Source organism: Alexandromys fortis, unplaced genomic scaffold (assembly GCF_014885135.2).
Source record: "Alexandromys fortis isolate MF-2015 unplaced genomic scaffold, M_Fortis_MF-2015_v1.1 scaffold_145, whole genome shotgun sequence".
Classification (NCBI taxonomy): Eukaryota; Metazoa; Chordata; class Mammalia; order Rodentia; family Cricetidae; genus Alexandromys; species Alexandromys fortis.
Genome location: NW_026068049.1, coordinates 233,496 through 256,275, shown reverse-complemented (window position 1 = coordinate 256,275; position 22,780 = coordinate 233,496). Strand labels below are relative to the sequence as shown.

The window sequence follows — 22,780 nt, the reverse complement described above, 5'->3', positions numbered from 1 at the left end:
GATAACAGAAGTAGAAAGAAAAGCATACTCGTGAAAGTGGTTTTAAGCTGTAAGAAACAGATAAGCAATTTAGCATCATCTGGAGTACTCTTGTACCATACTTCACACACAGGTCAGTCCTACCTGTTGCAGGACATATGCAGTGCACAGTTTACATAAACACACAGATGCTACCAGAAATTAAAATCTGCATAGATGTACTTCAATCAACCAATCCTAACCAAACTTAAAAGCCTTTCACAGATACACTTACTGCATTCATTGCCAATTCACATGAGAAAAAGGCTTTCAAAAAACTGGGTTCCCAAATAGCCTTAAACAAAAATGGAAAAGTAGATTTCCAATCTTACATTACTTAACCCTCAACAGTATACAAAACAGGGAGGTAGCTGGAAATAGAGCGCCTCCTCTTAGTTTCTGTTCATTCTCTGTGAGTCACACTCCGGATTACAGTCAATCCGATTACAGTTAAGAAATGGTCAGCTATGCCAAAAAGCATCTGCCATCCCAAGCTTCAGACACTGTAAATATGAACACAGTTCTTACTACCCACCAAGTCAAGAAGTAATTTCTAGACAGCCCAGGAGCCAAAAAAGGCCCTGCGTAGACTGCGGGGTGAGGAAATAGTCCAATAACCAAATCCCACAAGCTAACAAGCTGCACATGATAACGTTATCGGTAACCAAATTTATCTTGGTTTCTGGGCAACAGAATGATATTAATTATGAATTTAACCAGAAGGAAGCAAGGGAAAGGTAGGGAAAAGCCTGAATAAAAGACAAAGCCTAATGTAGTTCACACACTTTTTAAATGAAAATTTCTAAGAGCCTAGAATTTGGCTCTAGGCTCATTTACTCCCACTCTGCTCAGCTGGGATTCCTGCCTCACACCCAGTACCTGCGCAACACTTATCAAGGAGGGTGAGGAACTGGCAACTGACAGTCATGTAAAAGTCACCTAATGCCAAAATGCTACACTAGATGAAACATAGTACGCTAGGTCAAATGCCATGCTTTGTAAAGTTTTTTTTTTAAAGTGTATTTTTCCTATAACTACTCTGAAATGCTTAGGGAGAATATACAAAAGTTGTTTTTGTTTGTTCCAGAACAATAAATAAACCGAAGAGTAATAGCAAAATAGGAATTGGCCAGTTCAGAGTCACCACCAGAGCCGACAACCATGAAGTTTTCCTGAGAACGCACAACTAATTCTTGGACATGGGATGAAAAAACATGCCTTGCTTCTTCCAGCTGCTTCTCTCTTGCTTTCCTCTTAGCCTTCTTTCCTTGAGTATTAGCTAGGCGGGCTCGAGCCTCGGAAAGCATCTCAAGTTCATCTGTAAAAGTAAAGACAAGGAAACGTAAATTCCTCTCCAACATCAGCAGTCAAGCACACCTGAGTGCTTACAACGACAGACAAGAACATGAATGTCTTCACCACTGGTACAAGATAAAGAAAACTTGTGAAATCAGAGAAAGTCAGGTTACAAATCATCCCATCACTAACTTGCTAGCTATGTAAGCCTGGTTGCATATTTACTCTGTGAATGTTTCCCTTTAAAAAAAGAAAAAGGCATCCTACTTCAGAGATACTGAGAAGAGCTAAGGAAAATGAAGCTATCGAGCATGCAGCAGGTATTCACACTCACTGGAAGCTCTACTATAACATCCTTATCATCAGCAAACTGCACATAACAAATAGAGAAACCCTACAATAACTACTCATGGGGCTCTGACAGCCATCCATGCAACATGACTGTGGAGCCTGAAAATGTGAGCCTATTTCCACCTAGACCAAAGGTCAAAGAGTCAGAACTTACCTCTAGTTCCTTCAAGGGTATTGTGTTTCTATCTCAAAGGTCCCACCTAGATTTAGATCAGAGTTCTGTTCTCTCAAGATTAACTGTGGATGTAGCCTGAGACCTTCAATTGGCATGTTCATTTCCTAGCATCGTGTTACTGAAGTTTTTTGTCCTTTTGGAGTCAGGGGTATTTAAGAACACGGGAGAGCCTGCTGCCTACAGCTTTAAGGTTTCCTAAGTCACAAGGATGTCTACAGCTAGTCACTAACTAGTTACCCTTGGGAACTTCTGCATTCAGACTTTTAAATCTGAAAAACTACTGTATGTATGCCTGCAGAAAGGTGAAGTAGATAACTACTCTCCACCCACAACGGGGTGAATCAAGCTCAGAGAGGCTGTGTGACTGGCTGAGGTCAAACATATAGTAAACAGCAGAGGCAGACCCTCTACTCCTGATGCACTACCTCACAGAACTGCAGTGTGCTTCCAGCAGTGTCTTGCAGTGCAGCCCTTAAGTGGAGAAGAAATCAGCCTAAAGTCAAAGAAACACTTTGATCCAATACACTAGTTTGCTGTCTCTCTCTAGAAAGAGAATGAGAAACAGGATCCTGAAAACTCACCACTCATCTCTGGGACATCTGCCTACTACACAACTCAATTCATCAAAAGAAATGGAAAGTAGTATCAGCCAAAAACCCACAGTTACTCTGTAATTTTAGAAAAAGGGGAGGTCAGACATAAATAGGGAGACATTAGAATAATAACCTCTGATAAAACTGGCATCTAAAAAGTCAGGAGTTCAAGCAGGAACTACAAAGAGTAAGGTATGCCGGAGTCATCTACAGTTAAAGTGCTTCCAAGCATCCACTTACCCTCATCCATGTCAATCGGATCGGGCCGAGCTGGTTTTGTTTCTGGATTTGGATCGATCTCTCCAGGTTTTAGTTTCCGGGGGTCATCTATTGTTTCTTCTTCATTGTCCCTTTGGGCAGTTTTGTCCCTGGGCAGAGGGGGAGGACACAGACCAAATGAGTTAATCACCATATCACACCATTTGGTATGAGAATTATCAAGGTACCTAGCTCTGGTACTCTTTCTTTGCTAAAAGAACCAATAGATGAGCTTTATGAAAAGCAGCATCTTTACTGATGCTTCACATGAATAAAGTAGCATTAAAATTCTCTAATTTCAGTGAAATTCATGATGAAAACAAGCAGTCCTTACAAATGCAGAACATTCAGACAAAAAGACATTACTGGAACAGAACAAAAACATCCTAATAAATCCTCAGTAGAGTTGGTGCCAGGTGACCCTTATGACCTCACTCATTCTCTCACTTTTCTAAGATGAGAAGGCTTGAATACTTTGTAAATTATCTTTTTAAAGGGGAAACAGAAGACATACTATCTTCAACCATGTGACATTTGGAACACAGAATTCAATGTCTTTAGTTTCTCTGGCTTTAATCACAGTCATAATCAAGCTGTTAAGTTTGTTCAACACATGTCCATATTCTTCAAGATGCTCTAAGAGGTCCACTTACAGGAGGAACTCATAGTGTTCCAAGCACTGGGCTGCTGTTCTTCCAATAATGGGCGCGATGGTCCGCCACTGCGTTGGCATCAGCTTGGCCAAGTGCAGGAGTTTTTCCTCCTCTTCTCTAGACCATTCAGTTTTTTTAATACTTGGGTCCAGCCATTCATACCTATTAGAGACAACATTTCAAACTAAATTAGTCAGTTACCCAGACTTAAGATGTACTGACTGTTAAAATCACATGCTCTCATCCTTCAGTTACTAACACTAGTCTTTCTGACAAGAGAATATTCACTGTAGAGTTAAGCTTATTCATCCTCCCCTCTTCACATTACAGTGTATTTTACGTATGTAAAACTAGTAATACTTAAAAATCTAATTTGATTGAAATGCAATCATACATCTTCTTTTCCAAATAGTACTTCTTTTTATTTGTTCTTAACTTTCTCCCGTTTGTTTTTTGGGTTTTTTTTAGGGGGAGGAGGGGTAGACACAATTTCTCTGTGTAGCCCCAGCTGTCCTGAAACTCAACTCTGTAGATCAGGCTAGTGTTGAACTCAAGATCTGCCTGCCTCTGCCTCCCACATGAGGATTAATGGCTTCCACCGCCACACCTGCATTTGCTCTCTTCTGGAAGTTCTGAAATTATCTAGAAACAAGCAGCACTTTGTATTTTCTATATTACAACCTCACTGTACTTTCTATGTCTGAGTCTCACAAAACCCTGACTCCCTTTCTAAGCGTCTGGCTTAAAACACTCAATGTTTCAGCACTGTATGCTTTCATCTGCTGTACTTTTAAATTTACAGTAAAACTACTACATCCTCCGTCTTCTACTGTCCCTCCATCTGCCTTGTCTATCACGTGGTTGGCTGGATGAGAGTCCTCTCCACCACTGGGGCTGGAGCTGTAATGGAGCTTAAAGTCACTGGGAAAAGGGAATCAAACTACTGCAACCTGAGAACCACTTTCCTTCTGCTCTGCACCTGACCCTTCCCATCATCCAGAAGCCTGAGAAATGGGGTCACTTCATACAACCCAAAGAACGCAGGCTGCAGCTGGGGCCTATTCATTCAAGCCCAGAACACACACCGGTGTCCACTACTCTGTGACTTAATAAGGTGACACCACAAGTGGAATGCTGGCATCTGTTGCATTTAGTGCAGCAAGTATGCATTATTGCAACCCTATTACAAGAGAACCAATCACGACCTGACCAAGAAAATCAAGCATTGTTTAGTATTATTATTTCTTTGGGAAAGCAAGTATTAAGACATCCAATTTATAAACTTTCAGAACACAACTCATTCACTGAGCTGAGGTCCAGCTATCTCTTTTATAAGATTTTGTATTTTGTCTCACAAGGCATTCTCAAATAAATACACAAACTCACTTAGACAGGGCTTCACAACCCATCAGTTAGTACTAAGTATTACTATGCTAAACTGTGAGAAAACAGACAAGGTAAAAGGGAGAAAGAAAATGGTTTGTTTAAGACCACATAGGAAGCCCATCTCTCTCCATACTTTCCTCTCTATCACAGTCCTTGCTCTCCGCAGGGATGTTTCAAAGAGACCTTTCATCTCACACTCAGGATCCTGTTGTGTTCCACTTACTGGCTGGTACATACCATCTGGCTTTGCACTGTTTTGCTGATTTCCTATGCAGCAACGAGGCAATCCTAGACCACTGGTTTTTCCCATATTTCATTACCGCTGCTTTCAAAATTTCATCCTAAAAGAGTTGCCAAAGAGAGTACATTCAGTCACAAGCCTCCAAATGAGAAAAGACAAAATTTAAATTAACTCCTACAGATTTCCTATAAAGATACACACAATCATTTAGAAAAAGGGGGTGTGAAAACTTCATTAACAGTTAATGATAAATAGCATAAAAGAATCAGAAGGAGGTGACTGGAGAGCTAGCTCAGTGGTTAAGAGCATGCACTTCTTTGCAGGAGACCTGACGTCAGGCAGCTTACCAGCTCCAGCTCTGAGGACCCAAAGCCTTGAGCTCCTGAAGGCAACTGTACTCATGTGAACATGCCCATACACAGACACACACTTCTTTTTTAAAAGATTTATTTACTTATTATGTATACAACATTCCTTCCATGTGTGCCTGCAGGCCAGAAGTGGGCACCAGATCTCATTATAGATGGCTGTGAGCCACCATGTGGTTGCTGGGAATTGAACTCAGGACCTCTGGAAGAGCAGCCAGTGCTCTTAACCACTGAGCCATCTCTCCAGCCCGACACACACTTTTTTTTTTATATTTATTTATTTAATATACAGTATTCTGTCTGCTTGTATGCCTGCAGGCCAGAAGAGGGCGCCAGACCTCATTACAGATGGTTGTGAGCCACCATGTGGTTGCTGGGAATTGAACTCAGGACCTTTGGAAGAGCAGGCAATGCTCTTAACCACTGAGCCATCTCTCCAGCCCTGACACACACTTTTTTTAAAAAAATAAAAATAATCTTTTGTGGAGGCCTGAAAATATGAGCCTATTTCCACCTGAACTAAAAGGTAATCTTTTAGGGTCAGGGTATTTAAAGCAATTGGAAATTAAACACGGGCAAATTCCAGTACTCACTGGAATTCCTTCCCGATACTATCCTATATGATTCTCCATTTTATGATCTTCATTTGCATCTTTATATTCTTTACTATATTTCTAAATCCCCACACCTCTACCCTGGCAAAATGTATTTTTGTTGAGATTGTTGGTCCCCAACAATCTTTGTTTTTTAAGAAGAAAAAAAAATCCTTTGAAGGACATTTTACTTACCCTCTCAATAAACTGAAAGTAGAAAGTCAGTGCTGAAAACACTACTTTATGACAGACTCACGGAGATTATCTCAGTGTGCACCTGTCATTCTCTTCACAAAGGTAAAGTTCGCATATATATATATATTTACTCAAAAAAAAAAGAAAAAAGTTTTCTGAATATCTACTTTGAACCAGGTTTTGAGTACTCTGGGAAAGAGAGCCAAAGATGTCCTATCCAGGCCTCAAGAAGCAACCTAGACTGTAATTCAACATGACATTCCTTTCCAGCACCCTACTTACCACAACAGCCCAGGAATGCACGGCTCCCTCTATCTCAGTCAGTTCTCCCTGTGTGCTCCAATCTCCAAATGCTCTTTCACCAGGGTACCCAAAACACATCCCAAACCAGGTCAACCTGCCAGGCGAACTCAGACACCAGAGCTCACAGTCATAATGAATGCAACTGAGCACTTTAGTGTCGGGTTTTTCCACAAGGAAATTGAACTGCAAGCCTTGTCCTTGAGCCTCTCCACTCCATCTTTCATTGCTAGTTGGTATGCATGAAGTCCTGGGTTTGAGTCCCAAGAGACTATGCATGGTACACACTTGTAATCGTAGCACTGGAGGTAGAGGCAGGAGGATCAGAAGTTAAAGGGGTTCTCCTCATCTACATACCAAGTTCAAAGCCACTCTGGGCTCCATGAGACCTTATCTCCAAAACACACACACCTGCAAGGTTTTGACCAACACAGTGGAATCCTGCTGCTACTTGACTTTGTGATTCTGCTTCTGCCTCAGAAGTCATCTCTTCTTTAATTTAAATAGACTCAATGCAAGCAGGTCCCTTCTCAGTGCCTTCATTTGTGACTTTAATGAAGTTTTTCTATACTTCAACCAACGTAAACACAGGACTGACCTATCCCACAACGTAAACCTATCCCACAAGACTGATTCCCAAACATCACCAAGCAACCTTCTTCATACCAATTCTTCAATACAAAGCCTGGTCCTCTTGCAGTGCTGTCTGATGAGTAAACAACAACCGTTTTTACTTAAAGTCTACTAATGGGCCAGGCAGTGGTCTCAATTTCAAACTACTAACTCACTGCAAGAGGTAAGCAGTGTTATTTGACTTATTTTTTAAAAAAATGAGTAAACTGGGGCCAGGTGGTGGTGGCACACGCCTTTAATCCCAGCCCTTGGGAGGCAGAGGCAGGCGGATCTCTGTGAGTTTGAGGCCAGCCTGGTCTACAAGAGCTAGCTCCAGGACAGCGAGGGCTGTTAACACAGAGAAACCCTGTCTTGAAGAAAAAAAAATTGAGTAAACTGAGACTTAGAGAAGCTAAACTCCACTGAAGTGCTTGCAAAAACAAAATAAGCTGTAGCAAATGAAAATGGGTGCCTGGAACTAGCTCTTGTAGACCAGGCTGGCCTCGAACTCACAAAGATTTGCCTGCCCCTTCCTCCCAAGTGCTGGGATTAAAGGTGTGTGTGTGCCCAGGGACATCTAACTCTTAACAGGACAAAGACTCAAAAGAAGTGTTCTGAGCTAAGTCTGGAGGATGGTCAGAAAGATGGCAAGCAAGAGAAAGATATCTCAATAAGGCACAGACATAGGGTATTCATACATTCAGTGCATTTGATCAAATGCAGGAAAACATAATTTCTATTTTACTTCCTTTCTTCTCCCGTTCCGCTCACCCGTGGCATGATCTACTACATTTCTGGAAGCAAATACATAGTTTGTCCTAACTGGCTCCTATCCCGGCAAGGGCGGTACAAGGTAAGAGACAAGACCTTGGCATCTGCAGAGCGGACAGATACGCCCCTGTATCAGAGAAGCAGAGAGGTGCAGGCGAAAACGCGCCACCTGCCCCACTGTAAGGAAGTCAATGAGAAACAAAAGTTGTAACCAAAGCGACTTCTATCAGAGCGAAGCACTGGGTAAGTGCCAAGAAAGAAAAAGGAGCTAGAGAAAAACTATGCTTCCGCAAAGGTCCAGTCTAGGCAGCCACGGGGTCCCAGGGGAGAGTGAGGGGGCGCGTCCCTAACTGAACAAATAAGTGTCCAAGGGCCTAGCAGATGCCAGGCGGCGAGCGCGGGGCGACAAGTCGCGACCTCACTCCCCCCCCCCCGAGGTGCTCAGGTGAGGCGCGGCCGCACCCACGCAGGGCAAGGATCCCCGGGGGCCCGCACAGTTGCGGTGCCCCACGGAGACCCCGCGGGACAGCTACGGCGTCCCGGACCTCCCCGCGCGTGCGCACAAGCCACCGGACCCGGCTGAAGGCAGCGGACGGCGGGAAAAGCTGCCTTACCTCGGTATTCCTCCAGACGCCTCCTTTGATCATAATCCGAGGCATCTTGGCGGCGGAGTGTCCCGGCAAGCGGCCGAGAGGAGCTTCGAGAAAGTAGTAACGGTGCTCCGGTCACGGGACGCGAAGAGGCCACTTCCTCCAAGAGCGACCTTCGGCTTTGAAGAGGTCTGCGCAGGCGCGGTTGGGGCAGCCCGGTAAATCTCGCGAGATCTCAATGGCCGGAGGGAAAAGACCCGGCTTGTTTGGAACCTTAAGACTGACAGAAAATCATCAAACCGCTGGGGCCAAAGCGCCCGACGTCGCGCGCAGGTCCGAGACAGGTTGGAGGAAAACAAAACTCTCGCGAGATGACAGAGGTGGCCCTTGGCTGGGAGCGCAGGGACGGGATTGGTCCTGGCGTCACGCGGGGGCGGGCAGTGGGAATGTCAGGGGCGTGGCGTTCCTACCCCGGGCGGACCCGAAGACTGCGTGGTTGAGTTGTTGAACGGAGCGCTGGCCGTGCGGGGCATCTCGGAGATCCTCACGGGTCCTTCGCGGGATCCTCGGGGAAGCGCAGCCAGCAGAGCCGAGCGCTGGGTGCGGGACCGCTTGCTTCCGTGAGATCGTCCATCTGAGCGACGTGACTGCTCCCCCAAGACGTCCCTCGCCCTTCCTGGAAGGACCACGCAAACTTCAGCGCCGCCCCCGAGGGGCTCAGAAGATGGCCTAGAACCTCACGGAAATGTCACGCCGGCGTCTTTCACTTGTCGCTCGCCGTTGGGGCTCGGTCAGTTGCCCGACTCTTGCCCCTGCAGTCTGGGTCGGCGGCGGCTGAAGAGTGGGACGAAGGACTCGCTTGTTCGTAAATTCAGAGCCCGGCTGCGAGTCAGCTAAACCTCGGTAAGGTGTACATTGTCAAACCCTCTGCCGTCTCCTCTCCCTGTTCCCCACGCAGACTTCACTATTCCGGAGCAGTTATTTGACGCCACCCCAGGTCGCTAGGGAAAAATAGTAGTTTTGGTTTTGGTTGTTTGTGCTTCCGTTTGCCTCTTCGAGAAGACATGACGAATTTCCTGATTCGATTTGTTTTTTTTTTTTTCCTTGAAATAAGAAATTGTATCAATTAACAAAAGCACTGCTCTCTGTTGGAAAGGGGTAATGTATTAGGATACACATGGATTTAGCCAGCTACAGTCCCGTTTCACTCAGCTCTGTCAACTGGCCGTTTGGCGGATGAGAAGCTGTTTTCCGCCTCTGGGACTCTCTTTGCAATGCTTCCTTGTAGAGATGTATAACCCTTCGCTCCTGCCCACCGTGCCAGCAACACATCTCTCGGTTATTATCACACCCAAAGGCACGCATGCATGCGCATATGCACACCAGTTGGCTGACCAGATCAAACCAGAGCTAAAGACACCTCCCTGGGAATTTTTACTGCAGGATCCAAAAGAGGTCAGTGTGCCTGCTGGCCTATGAATCTCTAACCTCCCATTAGAGATTGTGGACTGCCTGTGTTTTGAACTATAGAGACAACGATGGGAAGAAAGGGCATCACAGATAAAGTAAAAAACAAAACACAAACTCTAAAGACTTAGAAGTAGGTTCTGGCCTCAGCATGGTCCCCTGGATCGAGATCATTCTCAAGTCGTATCTGCTTCCACCTTCCCCTTTTGGATTCAGCCACTGGATTTAGGTATCCAATATTTGCAAGCAAGATCCCTTAATAAATCCACAGTTGGTTCAGTCCTCTCCCAGAGCACTGGAGTAGAATATTCCAGAGGTCCGTGGTGATGGCTTCTTTCACTCAGGACCACCTCCATATCATGGGTCATCTTTCTGACAACTTGAAAAAGATGCCTCTCCAATAAGACATGTTAATGTCACCTGCTAGTCAGTTATCTCAGAGGATTGGTGTTTTGAAAACAGACACTCTTCTGCAACCAGATCTACCATGTCTGTGGTGAAAATCTGAGTCAGATGCACCAACACTGCCCCTTTTATTGTGTGAACTGGGCCTCCAAGTGATATGCTTGCCCCTTCTGAGCACAGCGGCCCTGTCAGCTGTCTTTGAACACCTGTGAACACATAGACTTTGTGCCCCTTCAGTATTCCATAGATGGAAAGTCTGGAACCCCTGAAATCAGAGCCCCACATCCAGAAACACCACACATAAATCTGCTATCCTCACAGTACCACTCCAGCCTCATCAGTCAGAATGAGATCCCAAAAAAGGGTTCCTCCAGCACAGGGACTGTCACCATCAAGTAGCCAGACTGTTATCACTGTGAACCTTAAGCAAAGCAAGCGGCCACTTCTAAAGAGAAGTGCGCCACGTCTTATCCAACATACTTTTCCTCAAATGTCCTCAGAAAATCAGTCACATGGAAAACTCCATAAATATGTTTCAGGATTTCACTTAAAAAAAAAAAACAGCATTCCCCATCCTCCACTTTACCAAAATTAAAGCCAATAACAAAAGCTGTTGTTAACATGTACATTTCATTTGGAAATACTGTAGAGTCTTCACACACATGATCAAGTTAAGATGAGATCATACTGGTGTGGACGTAACTCTAGCCAGTGATCAGAGTCCTCACCAGAAAAGGCCTGTGCATGTCTAATTCTTACCCCATTCACCAAACTTCCTCTTACTACATTGTGATTTTAAGGTTTTTTAGGTGGCATGGAGGAATCTGCTCTAAAACAATTTATGCCAGGCAGTGGTGGTACACACAATCCCAGCACTCAGGATGTAGAGGCAGGCAGTGGTGGTACACACAATCCCAGCACTCAGGATGTAGAGGCAGGTGGATCTCTGAGTTTAAGGCCAGCCTGGTCTACAGAGCTGGTTCCAGGACAGCTTAAGGCTGTTACACAAAGAAAACCTGTCTCCAAAAAAAAAAAAAATACAATTTAGTTATGCGCCAGAACATGCACATATGAAGTTCATTGGAGTGATTCTTGCAGCTTTCATAGCTGCCACAGTTACCACTCCAGCTGTTCCAGTGGCCTTAACTCCTAGCCAAACCATAGCAACTGTAAATTTCTATTTTCAGAATGAACACTTTAAGATGGTGTTTAGTAACTGACTGCACCCTTCTGTGATTTTCAGGACTTGATAGCTATTCTTGGTTATCAACTTGACTTTCTCTGGAATGAACTACAATCCAGAAATGGAGGATGCACCTATGAGAGATTTTCTGCTTGGTTTGAAATGAATGAATCTACTTCTAGTCCAGGCCTTTGAGGTAGGAAGAAACTCACCTTTGATCTGGATCTTGAGGCTGGAAGACACAGGCCTTTAATTCATATCTTGAGGTGGGAAGGCACACCTTTAATCTGGGCCACACCTTCTGCTGGAAGTCTATATAAGGACATAAAGGAAGGCAGCTTTTGCTGTTTGCCTGCTTCCCCTCGCCTAGCCCATCCCTTCTCTCACTGGCATTGGAGCATACTTCTTTGGGATTCCAGTGAATGCAGAAGACCAGCTGAGACACCAGCCTTGTAGGACTGAGCAACTACTGAATTTGGACTGTGTTCACAGCTCGTCGTTGTGGGAGTAGCTGGACTGCAGCCTGTAAGTCATTCAGAGAGAGAGATTCGTTCTGTAAGTTCTGTGACGCTAGAGAACTCTGACTAGTACAGATTTTCTAGAGAAAGAGAAGTATAAAGATGAATCTTTTAAGTATCTGGAATAGGCTTTTCAATTCACCAGCACCTTCAACTACAGCCACTCCCTCTCCTGGGATCTTGGAGAATGCTGAAAGCCCATGGTGCGAACTATATTACAAACTTAAAGAGATAGAAGCATTTGATTATCCTGATTCACCAATTGTAAGCGACAGTGGATTTGACAGCCTTGTATATGCAACTTTTGACAGTTTGGGGGAAAATAAGGAAAATAATGCTGCTGGTTGGTTTCTCTTACTATCTCTGGATAAACTGATAAAGGATAGGAATGAGCTCCGTAATAAAATTAACCAACTTCAGAAAGTGAAGAAGGAAAACAAAGAACTTAGTGACAAAAATGACCAGCTCCAGATGCGAATAAATAGTCTAAAGGTTTCTAAGTGTACCCTGGAAGAGAATTTTCTTGCCAGCAGCCACAGAGCTCGAGTTGTGGAAAATCAAACTGAAGCCCTCATTGTAAGGTTGGCTGAACTACAGCGAAAATCCACGTCTCAGCCCCAGAGGGTGTCAGCGGTTAAAGTGAGGGCATTAGTTGGTAAAGAGTGGGATCCTGTAACTTGGGATGGGGATGTGTGGGAGGACCCTATTAAAGCTGAGAACTTTGCACCCTCAGATCCTCAAGGGCTTATCTCACCTCAGGAAATAGTACCCTCGGCCCCACCCCTTGAAATACTGCCTTCACCTTTCACTGAGGAAATTAATCCGTCATTGACGGCTAAACCAGCAGTGACTTTCTCTGAAGAAGATGCCAATCAAGGCAATACTGATGTCCCTGAGAGCCCACCAATAGCTCCTTCTATATGTATAACTGGACCTAAAGCAAAGCAGGCTTCTAGAGGGGAGGTAGAAAGTGTAGTCCGTGATGAGGTGCACTACACTACTAAGGAGCTTAACGTGTTTGCTCATTCATTTAAGCAGAAGTCTGAGGAATATGTGTGGGAATGGGTTTTAAGAGTGTGGGATAATGGTGGAAGGAACATAAAACTAGATCAGGCTGAGTTTATTGACATGGGCCCTCTGAGTAGAGATTGTAGGTTTAATATGGAAGCTCGCACAGTTAAAAAGGGGGTCAAAAGTTTGTTTGAGTGGTTGGTTGAAGCATTTATCAAAAGATGGCCTACTGAAAAGGAGTTGGAGATGCCTGATCTCTCCTGGCTTAGTGTTGATGAAGGGATTTTAAGGCTCAGGGAAATTGCAATGCTAGAGTGGGTGTATTGTGTAAAATCTGAACCTTCTCAATGGGAGGGTCCAGAAGACATGCCCTTCACTAGTCCTATAAGGCGCAAAATGGTGAGAGGGGCACCAGCACATTTGAAAAGCTTTGTGGTCGCCCTATTCCTCGTGCCAAACCTTAGGATTGGAGATGCTGCTGCTCAGTTGGATGAATTAAATGCAATGGGTTTAATTGAGCCCCAAGGTATCAGGGACCAGGTGGCAGCACTGAATTGCCCAAGGCACGATGATCATAATTATCATATTGGCAGCATAGAAAAAACAATGTTCATAATGGCCTAACCAGTAATGGTCAGCACAGACAAAATGAATTTTATTTTGGCATGATTTGTATGGACCTTTGGACCTTTGGTACTGACTAATCAATCATGGTGTTACCAGGCATGACATCAATGAGAAGCCTACTGCATTTCTCTTTGATCTGTATAAGCAGAAAAAATCTCAAACAAATGAAAGAAAGGCTATACTGGACCTTGACAAAACACATTCTTGGCCAGTGAATCAATTTCCAGACTTGAGTTAGTTTGCAGACCTAGAACCTCTTAAATAAAGAGATGGCCAGGTTCCCCTAAGGAAAGAGCCTGAAAAGATAGCTAAAAGCTTTACAGTTAGTCTTTCTCCAGGCTTCCCTGCAAGGGACCTACGGCCTTTTACAAGGGCAACTATACACTGAGGGAAAGGAAACAATCAGACTTTCCAGAGTCTATTCGATGCTGGTCCTGAATTGACATTGATTCCAGGAGATCCCAAGAAACACTAGCCCTCCAGTTAAAGGAGGGTTAAGAGAGGCCAGGTGATTAATGGAATTTTGGCTGAAGTCCAACTCACAGTAGATCCCCAAACTCACCTTCTAGTTATTTCCCCAGTACCAGAACGTGTAATTGGGATAGATATACTTAGAAGTTGGTACAAATGTCACATTGGTTTCCTGACCTATGGCGTGGGGGCTATTATGATTAGAAAAACTAAATGGAAGCCTTTAGAATTCCAGAGGCAATTGCCAAAGAAAATAGTGAATCAGAAACAATAACACATCCCTAGAGGAACTGCAGAAACTAGTGCCACCATCAAGGATGTGAAAGATACAGGGGTGGTGGTTCCCACACATCTCCATTTAGCCCTCCTATCTGGCCAGTGTGGGAGACAGGTATGAGTTATCATGTAAGTACTCACTAAAAGGTGACTTCAGCTGAGGAGGAGTTCAGTAATCTCTGGACAGTTAGCCTCTTTCCCCAGCCATTCCTGCCATTGCCCAGTGGGCCCATGAACCAAGCAGCCATGATGGCAGAGATGGGAGTTGTGCATGGGCTCAACATGGACTTCCATGCACCAAGGCTGACCTGGCTACAGCTGCTTCTGACTGCCAGATATGCCAATAACAGAGACCAATACTGAGCCCCAGATATGGCACCATTCCCCAGGATGACCAGCCAGCCACCTGGTGATAGGTTGACTACATTGGACCACTTCCTCTGTGGAAAGGACAACGCTTTGCCCTCACTGGAGTAGATACTTATTCTGGTTATGACTTTGCCTTTCCTGCACATAATGCTTCTGCCAAAATACCATCTGTGGATTTAGCGAATGCCTGATCCACCGACATGGTAGTCCACACAGTATTGCTTCACCAGGGAACTCACTTCTCAGCCAGAGAAATGCAACAATGGGCCCACAATCAGGAATCCACTGTTCCTAGCATGTTCCCCACCATACTGATGATAGAATAGCCTTTTGAAAACAGTTACAGTGCCAATTAGGTGGCAGCAGCCTGGAGGACTGGGGCAGGGTTCTCCAAAAGGCCATATATGCTTTGAATCAACATCAAATATATGGTACAGTTTCTCCCATTAGCAAGGGTCCATGGATCTAGGGATCAAGAGGTAGAAAAGGGAATAATTCCACTTAGTATCACCCCTAGTGACCCACTAGGAAAAAATTTGTTTCCTGTTCCTGTGACCCTAAATTCTGCTGACCTACAAGTTTTGGTTCCACACATTCCATTGTATTGGAAGCTCAGCTTCCCTCTAGTCACTTTGTGCTTCTAATGCCCTTAAACCAACAGGCTAAGCAAGGGGTAACAGTTTTAGGAATGTGATTGATCCAGATTACCAAAGGGAAATTGGATTGCCTCTCTACAATGGAAGTAAGGATTCTTTCTGAAGTACAGGAGATCCATTAGAGCATCTTTTGGTGCCACCATGTCCTGTGATTAAAGTCAATGGGAAATTTACAACAGCCTAATCCAGGCAGGATGACAAGGGATACAGACACATCAGAAATGAAGGTATGGGTCTCTCCTCCAGAAAAAGAACCAAGACTTGCTAATGTGCTTGCCAAGGGTGGAGGAAATACAGAATGGGTAGGAGAGGAAGGTAGTTTTAAATACCAGCCAAGGCCACATGGCCAGCGGCAAAACAGGAGGATTATAGTTGACATGAGTATTTCTGCTGTATTTTGTTAACACATGTACAGATATTTGTGTTTTCTTTCAATTCCATATATGATGTAACATCAATTAAAAGAACACTAATAGGATGTCCCCCCAAGGGATCTTGCCACATATTTTAAATTTATAATGTGTTTGTATTGTATGAGGGATAGTTATATCTTGTTAAGTGTAATTATGACCTGGTTGAATATATAATAAATGTGTTTGTGATTGTACATGAGATAGTTATAATGATTAGGCATATTATGACCTGGTTGTTTTCATTTGAAAATTAATCATGACCTAAGACGATATGATTGTGTGTTAACAAGAGGTGGATTTGTAATGGCTATTCTTGGTTGTCAACTTGACTATATATGGAATGAACTACAATCTTGACGTGGAAGGCATACCTGTGAGATTTTCTGCTTAGTTTGAAGTGGATGAGTACACTTTGCATCCAAACCTTTGAGGTAGGAATCCACCTCTGTTCCGGACCTTGAGGTGGGAAGGCACACCTTTAGGCTGGGCCACACCTTCTGCTGGAAGTCTATATAAGGACATAAAGGAAGGCAGCTTTTGCTGTTTGCCTGCTTCCCCTCGCCTAGCCCATCCCTTCTCTCACTGGCATTGGAGCATACTTCTTTGGGATTCCAGCGAATGCAGAAGACCAGCTGAGACACCAGCCTTGTAGGACTGAGCAACTACTGAATTTGGACTGTGTTCACAGCTCGTCGTTGTGGGAGTAGCTGGACTGCAGCCTGTAAGTCATTCTAATAAATCCCCTTTCTAAAGAGTGAGATTCATTCCATGAGCTCTCTGACTCTAGAGAACCGTGACTATGAATACACAAGGTCTAAGTCTCAAGGTGTGATCTTTTACAGAGGTAGCCATTCTGATTGTCTTCCTAATCAAAGTCTTATCATGCCTTTGCTAACGTTTCAAAAGGAACCGTGAAGGAAGTGGTGCAGATTTCAGGCTGGCCCTACAACATACCATGCCTTGACCAACCAGTGACCATCTAAATCAACATGCTTTTTCTTTAATAAAATAAAAAGGAGGAACTGTGGCAATGCATTGATAAAATAGCTCTTATATTCTAAGAGAATGGAGCTTTTGCTGGACCTCACAGCCAGAGTTAGTAATATACCTTGAGGTCACTTGAGACTGCTGCCCTGCTATGTGCTCAGCCTATTTGTTTACTCTGCCTTTAAGAGAACAATGTAAGAGCCAACTTTACTTACCTTGAATCTCCCATGTAATCAACTTTTTTTGTTGTTGTTTGGTTTGGTTTCAGGTTGGTGGGGGAGGGGTGTTGTTTTTGAGACTGGGTTTTTATGTAGTCCTGACTGTCCTGGAACTTGGCTATGTGGACCACACTGGCCTCCAGTTCACAGAGATCCTCCTGCCTCTGCCTCCCAAATACTGGGATTAAAGTGTGTACCACCATGTCCAGCCCATATGATCAACTTTTACAGATGAAGCTAATACATAGCTGTAATCTTGAGTTATCTACTCTTTCATGCTGCTGGCCCAAGAATCGTGCATGTCTGTTTGTACGTGGGTTATGATAATCATTTGCTGGAAATAGCAGATAGGCTGAAAGGAATCTTACAAAATGAGCATCTACAAATGTTAAAGGCAATATTCAGATATTGCTTGATAAAAAAGAAAAGGTGACATGGGTTACCGCATAAACAGTATGTGAAGAATGAGGCAGCAGTGGAGGGTGATGGTTCAGAGACAAAGAGAGCAAACAATAGAGCAGTGGTTCTCAACCTTCCTGAGGCTGTGGCACTTTAACACAGTTCCTCATGTTGTGACCCCCAAACATATTATTGTTTCTGTTGCTTCTTCATAACTGTAATTTTGCTATTATGAATCATAATGTAAATATCTGTCTTCTATGGTCTTAGGTGACCCCAAAGGGTGGTGACACACAGGTTGAGAACTGCTGCGCTAGCGTGAGAGAGTTATGAAATGCCCTCTTCCCTGAAGAGCTGGTTCAAGAAGGATGCAACCCTGTGAACAGCTTGTTTTCTGACTCCTGCTTCTGAAGTCAGGAGAGAATCCATATCTCTTTTTTCAAGATTTTTTTTTTTTTAGCATATATGGGTGTTTTGCCTGTATGTATGTCTGTGCACATTTCTGCAGTACCCTAGAAGGCCAGATGACAGCTCTGGATCCCCTAGAACTGAAGCTGCACACTGTTGTGAGCCACCATGTGGGTGCTGGGACCCGAACCTGGATCTTCCAGAAGATAAGTCAGTGCTTGTAACAGCTGAGCCATTTCTCCAGCCTAGAATCCACTTTTTTATGCAATGGCAACTTAAAGATAATACACTTTTCTTTTTCCTTTTTAGATTTATACTTTTTTTTTATTTGACGCAGATGGATGATTTGCAGGCATGTTGGATGCCCTGAAACTGAATTACAAATGGTTGTAGTTCACAAACACGGGACCTCTATAGGAACAGTATACACTCTTAACTGCTGAGCCATCTCCCTAGCCCCTCTTTGTTTTTTAAAGAAGTTCCAAGTTGCTCTGACATAGAACCCCTTTTCCACATAATACCTATTGACATGCAAGACACATAATTTGGAAGAGTCTGACTCCAGAAAGACAGTAGTGGTCTACCTAACTTACAAAGGGAAGTTTAGGCTACATCATTCTCCATTTTGCCATCATAACCACCTTCTGGAACTGGATCTGACTGTATTGACATTTGCTTACCTGAGGAAAATACTTAAAATATCAATTTCTATCTCACCTGCTTTGTTTTTTTACTATTTTCACTTGTATTTATTACTGAGGAGTGGTGTTGCAAGCCACAGCATACATGTGGAGGTCAGAAGGGAACTTCCAGGAGTTGGTTCTTCCCTTCCACCATGTCTCCCAGATATCAAATTCCTGTCACTGGGCTTTTACTGTTGAACCATGTCAGCTCTCACCTATCTTTAACACCAAGAGACCACACAGAAAAAGGCTAAAGTTAGGGATGAAAGTCAACAGCAACATCAAGGTATAGTTGGGAAGAGTATTAGTTACTACCCATAGTCCTCATAATCTCCCTCAAGTAAATGTACTCAATTTAAGACAAGCTCTCTAGCTCCCCCTCAACCCCCAGACTGGCATTCCTAGACCCCTCTTCTCAATTGTTCATTAGCCATCACTGGGGAAACTGGTGTTCTGGTATCTTTACTACAAAATGAATCATAAGCACCCTACCATAGTAATTAATACCATATTGCAAAACATTCTTTAAGATTTATTTATTTATGGGTATGTGTACGTGAATATGTATGCATCACATGTGAGGATATCCGATAAGGCCAGAAGAAGGTTTCAGAGCTCCTGATGCCGGAGTTACAGGGAGTTGTGAGCCTCCCTACTTGAGTGCTGAGAACTGAACTTGTTTCTCCTGGAAGAGCAGCAAGCAACTTTAACCGTGGAGCCATCTCCCCAGTCCCTGCAAAACAGTCTTAGTCACCTAATCTGGCTTGAGTTTCAGCTGCCAGCACTTCTTTTGTGGTGGATCCAATTGTGGTTTTTAATTTTTTTTCTCAGGAATTCATCTTTGTGGGTCTCGTTTCTAGAGAGTTTCCTGTACCCTGAGGTGGGACTTTCCTGTACTCTGAGGTGGGACAGTGTTCCCAGGGAGCATTTGCTTTTCCTCGGGCCCCAGGAACTCAAGAGTCATTTGAATTCGCTGCTCTGTTTGGGACCAGTATCCCAATCTGGTCATTAAAACTAGACCCTGAGTCCGCATGTCTCACAGAAATTTTCTTTTTATCATGCATGTGTTTGTACCCCAGACTTCTGTGCCAACTGCATCACAGGCCCTTTCATCAGTATGTGTCACAGGCATCTAAAACCAGTTTTCCTGATATCTGTTGCAAATATTTGTCTAATTATATAAAAATGTGTTGCTATTTTACCTTGTCTGTCTAAGGCACCTGATTGGTCTAATAAAAGCTGAATGGCCAATAGCAAGGAAGGTGGTGTAGGCAGAAATTCCTGGCAGGGAGAATAAGTACAAAGAGGAATTTAGGCTTGGAGGAGAAAGAATGGGAGAAAGAAAAAGGACACCAGGAAGATGCCAAGGGCCAGATAGATGCTGAGGAAACAGGAGAAAGTAGGACATACAGAATGAAAGAAAGGTAAAAAGCTGGAGGCAAAGCATAGATGAAGAGAAGCTGGTTAAATTAAGTTAAAAGAGCTAGTGGGGCAGCCTAAACTTAGGCCAAGCACTCAGAATTAATAAGTCTCTGTCTTTCTTTGGAAGCTGATTAGCGACCCAAAGAAAAATCCATCTACAGATGTTGAACTCCTGGAAAACTGTAGTTCCTCATGAATTTCTTATTTGAGGAAACAGTACCAGACTGATATGTGTGGGAATGTAGGAAGTTCACTGAATAATGGGCAGATAGGGGTTGAAATTTGGTTTACAAAGAGTTCACTTGTACATCCCCCACATTTGTGCCCATTGAAAGGGGAGTGTGTTTTGTTTTCTGATTATACTATTTTGCCATATGGGCTACAAGGGGCCCTATCTTCCTATGACCACTTTTTTCCTCCCCTTATCCACAGCTACATCATCCCAAAGGCTTCCCTAGTCCCTCCATCTCCTGTGTCCCCTCCTTTATGGTCAAAGGAAGCTGCTGAATCTGGATAATAATGCAGAATTCTGACTTCTATTTGAAATCCCATTAAAGAAGAACTCATTTTAGAGCAACTAAGCCCTGGCCATCCATTCTGTCCTCGTTTTCTAGCAGAAGTCTCTTTTTACTCCAGTCTATTCACATCTGTAGCCAAATAATCATGCCATCATGCCGCACTCACACTCCACTACTGGGGTCGAGCTATCTGTTGCTCCCTGAATGCACGCCACAGTTGTTGGAAACAGACATTTTTACTCAGAAAATGAGGCATTTGATGGAGGAGGGTCATCTGTCTATCTGTTGCTTTCATTGGTTAATTAATAAACTGCTTGGTCTGATAGGACAGAAAATTAGGCAGAGTAGACAGAACAGAATGCTGGGAAGAAGGCATTGAGGTCAGCCACCATGGAGCCAGCCTGCAGGTCAGACATGATGAATCTTTCCTGGTAAGCGCCACCTCGTGGTGCCACACACATTATTAGAAATGGGCTAATCAAGATATCAGAATTAGCCAGTAAGAGACTAGAGCTAATGGGCAAAGCAGTGTTTAAAATAATACAGTTTGTGTGTTGTTACTTCCGGGGCTAAGCTAACCATGAGGGAGCCGGGACGAAAAGCAGGCCTGCCCACAGCTCCTCCCTATAGGCATTGAGCTATCTGGCTGCTGATTTGAGAGGCTCACAGGCTGGACTCCTTCATCACTCCCAGAAAGGTGTGCCTTTCACATACAGCTTCGGGGAAGGAGCCTCCCAGATACTTAGTGTGAGATTAGACCATCACCCTGCATTGGAAGGACACCAGCCATCTCTTGAGTTCTCTGTCCTTTTCCAAGTCCACTGGGAAGCTGGCCCATACAGGTCACTAAAAAGTGCACCACCCATGTCTAGCACATTCCTCAGTCAGGGTGGAGGTGTTCATGTGTTCATATAATACTGTCTTGATTGTCCTTAGAGCTGCTGCATGACCTTGAGAGTAAAACTAAATACTTTGCCATGTCAAATTCTGAAACAATGCCACAACCGACCTAACTTGGGAGCCATATGTTCAAGATCAAAAGTAAACAGTCCTACCAAACTAATCTCTCACACCATAAATTTGGAAAGCACTGTGGGATGCTACTGAATACCCATAAATCTTTTATGGATTTTTGAAGTTTAGTATTGCTATAGTTTGGATATGGCTTGGTCCCTGTGGTTATTGACCATATTGTGGTGATAGATTTAGAAAATTGTCTGATGTGGGAGTGTCATATCAATCTGTTGATTTCATTGGTTGAGCAATAAAGAAACTGCTTGGCTGGCCCTTATAGGTTAAAAGATAGGTGGGAGGAGTAAACAGGAGGAAGAGGAAGTGAGGTCAGACTCTGCTCTGCTCCAGGACAGATCCAACAGCTCTGCTCTCTGGAGCAGAGATGCCATGCTCAGCTCTCCTGGGTAGACTCAACAGCTCTGCTCTCTGGAGCAGAGACGCCATGCTCAGCTCTCCTGGGTAGACTCGACAGCTCTGCTCTGGAGCAGAGACGCCATGCTCTTTGAGGCACACGTGATGAAGCTCCAACCCAACATGGACATAGGTTAGAATCTTCCCGGTAAGCGCACCTTGGGGTGCTTACACACATTACTAGAAATGGGCTAGTCCAGATGCGAGAGTTAGCCGAGAAGAGGATAGATATAATGGGCAAGCAGTGTTTAAAAGAATACAATTTGTGTGTTGTTATTTCGGGCATAAGCTAGCCAAGTGGCCGGGGTGCTGGGGACGCAGCCCCGCCGCTCCTATTACAACAGATGGCTGCCCAACGTGAGGCTAACTGAATCCACAAAAAGCCTGAGAAAGCTTGGGAAAGAATGGAGTGAAGCATGTTTTCTTGGTAGCAGAAATTTCTTGGGTCTGCTCTGCTTGCTAGAGGCAAGCAAGCGCTCTCATCTAAGAGAGGCTTCCTGACTCAGCTTCAGCTGAAAAACCCTGCAGATCATTAAGAGGTCCTACCAGGAAACACTTAAATGGTGTTGACGAAAAGCTGAATGCATGCTTTTCGGTTTTCAGCCATAGCAGGAAAAAAAGCTGGGCTGTTTTAAAATGCCGGCTTTCTGGGCCGTCCTGCCAGGGAAAACTCTGACTGGGGCAGGAGGGCTGACTACCAAGAGAGGACTTGAGTGTTGTCTGTTGTACTTGCTTGCTGGCAGGGACCTTGAACTGCCATAGAGTTGTGGCAGTAAACATGGTTACAGCCAGTACCTCAGCCATGAGGCTGGAAAGCTTAGTAATGGACTGGATCTACCTGGCAAAGCAACAGCTTTAATCCTACTCATATTGCTCAGTAATTTAAAGGCTCGTGTGGTCAGAAAAAGAGAGATATACAGTAAA

General features: G+C 44.1%; 2 protein-coding genes across 3 annotated transcripts in view; both read right to left on the bottom strand.

The window, feature by feature from the left end:
• The window catches only part of Cdc5l (cell division cycle 5 like), a 40,960-nt gene extending 32,352 nt beyond the window's left edge, over positions 1-8,608 (bottom strand). The window contains exons 1-5 of the mRNA XM_050119325.1: positions 8,425-8,608; positions 4,968-5,071; positions 3,345-3,506; positions 2,674-2,801; positions 1,237-1,336 (exon numbers count right to left, since the gene is read on the bottom strand). Of these exons, the coding sequence (XP_049975282.1) occupies positions 1,237-1,336; positions 2,674-2,801; positions 3,345-3,506; positions 4,968-5,071; positions 8,425-8,469 (539 nt within the window). The 5' untranslated portion in view covers positions 8,470-8,608. The remainder of the gene's footprint in view (positions 1-1,236; positions 1,337-2,673; positions 2,802-3,344; positions 3,507-4,967; positions 5,072-8,424) is intronic.
• A 7,527-nt stretch (positions 8,609-16,135) lies between these two features.
• Positions 16,136-22,780, bottom strand: part of Spats1 (spermatogenesis associated serine rich 1) — a 33,194-nt gene continuing 26,549 nt past the window's right edge. For both annotated transcript variants that reach the window (XM_050119326.1, XM_050119327.1), the window contains one exon: positions 16,136-19,224. In XM_050119326.1, the coding sequence (XP_049975283.1) occupies positions 19,028-19,224 (197 nt within the window). In that variant the 3' untranslated portion in view covers positions 16,136-19,027. The remainder of the gene's footprint in view (positions 19,225-22,780) is intronic.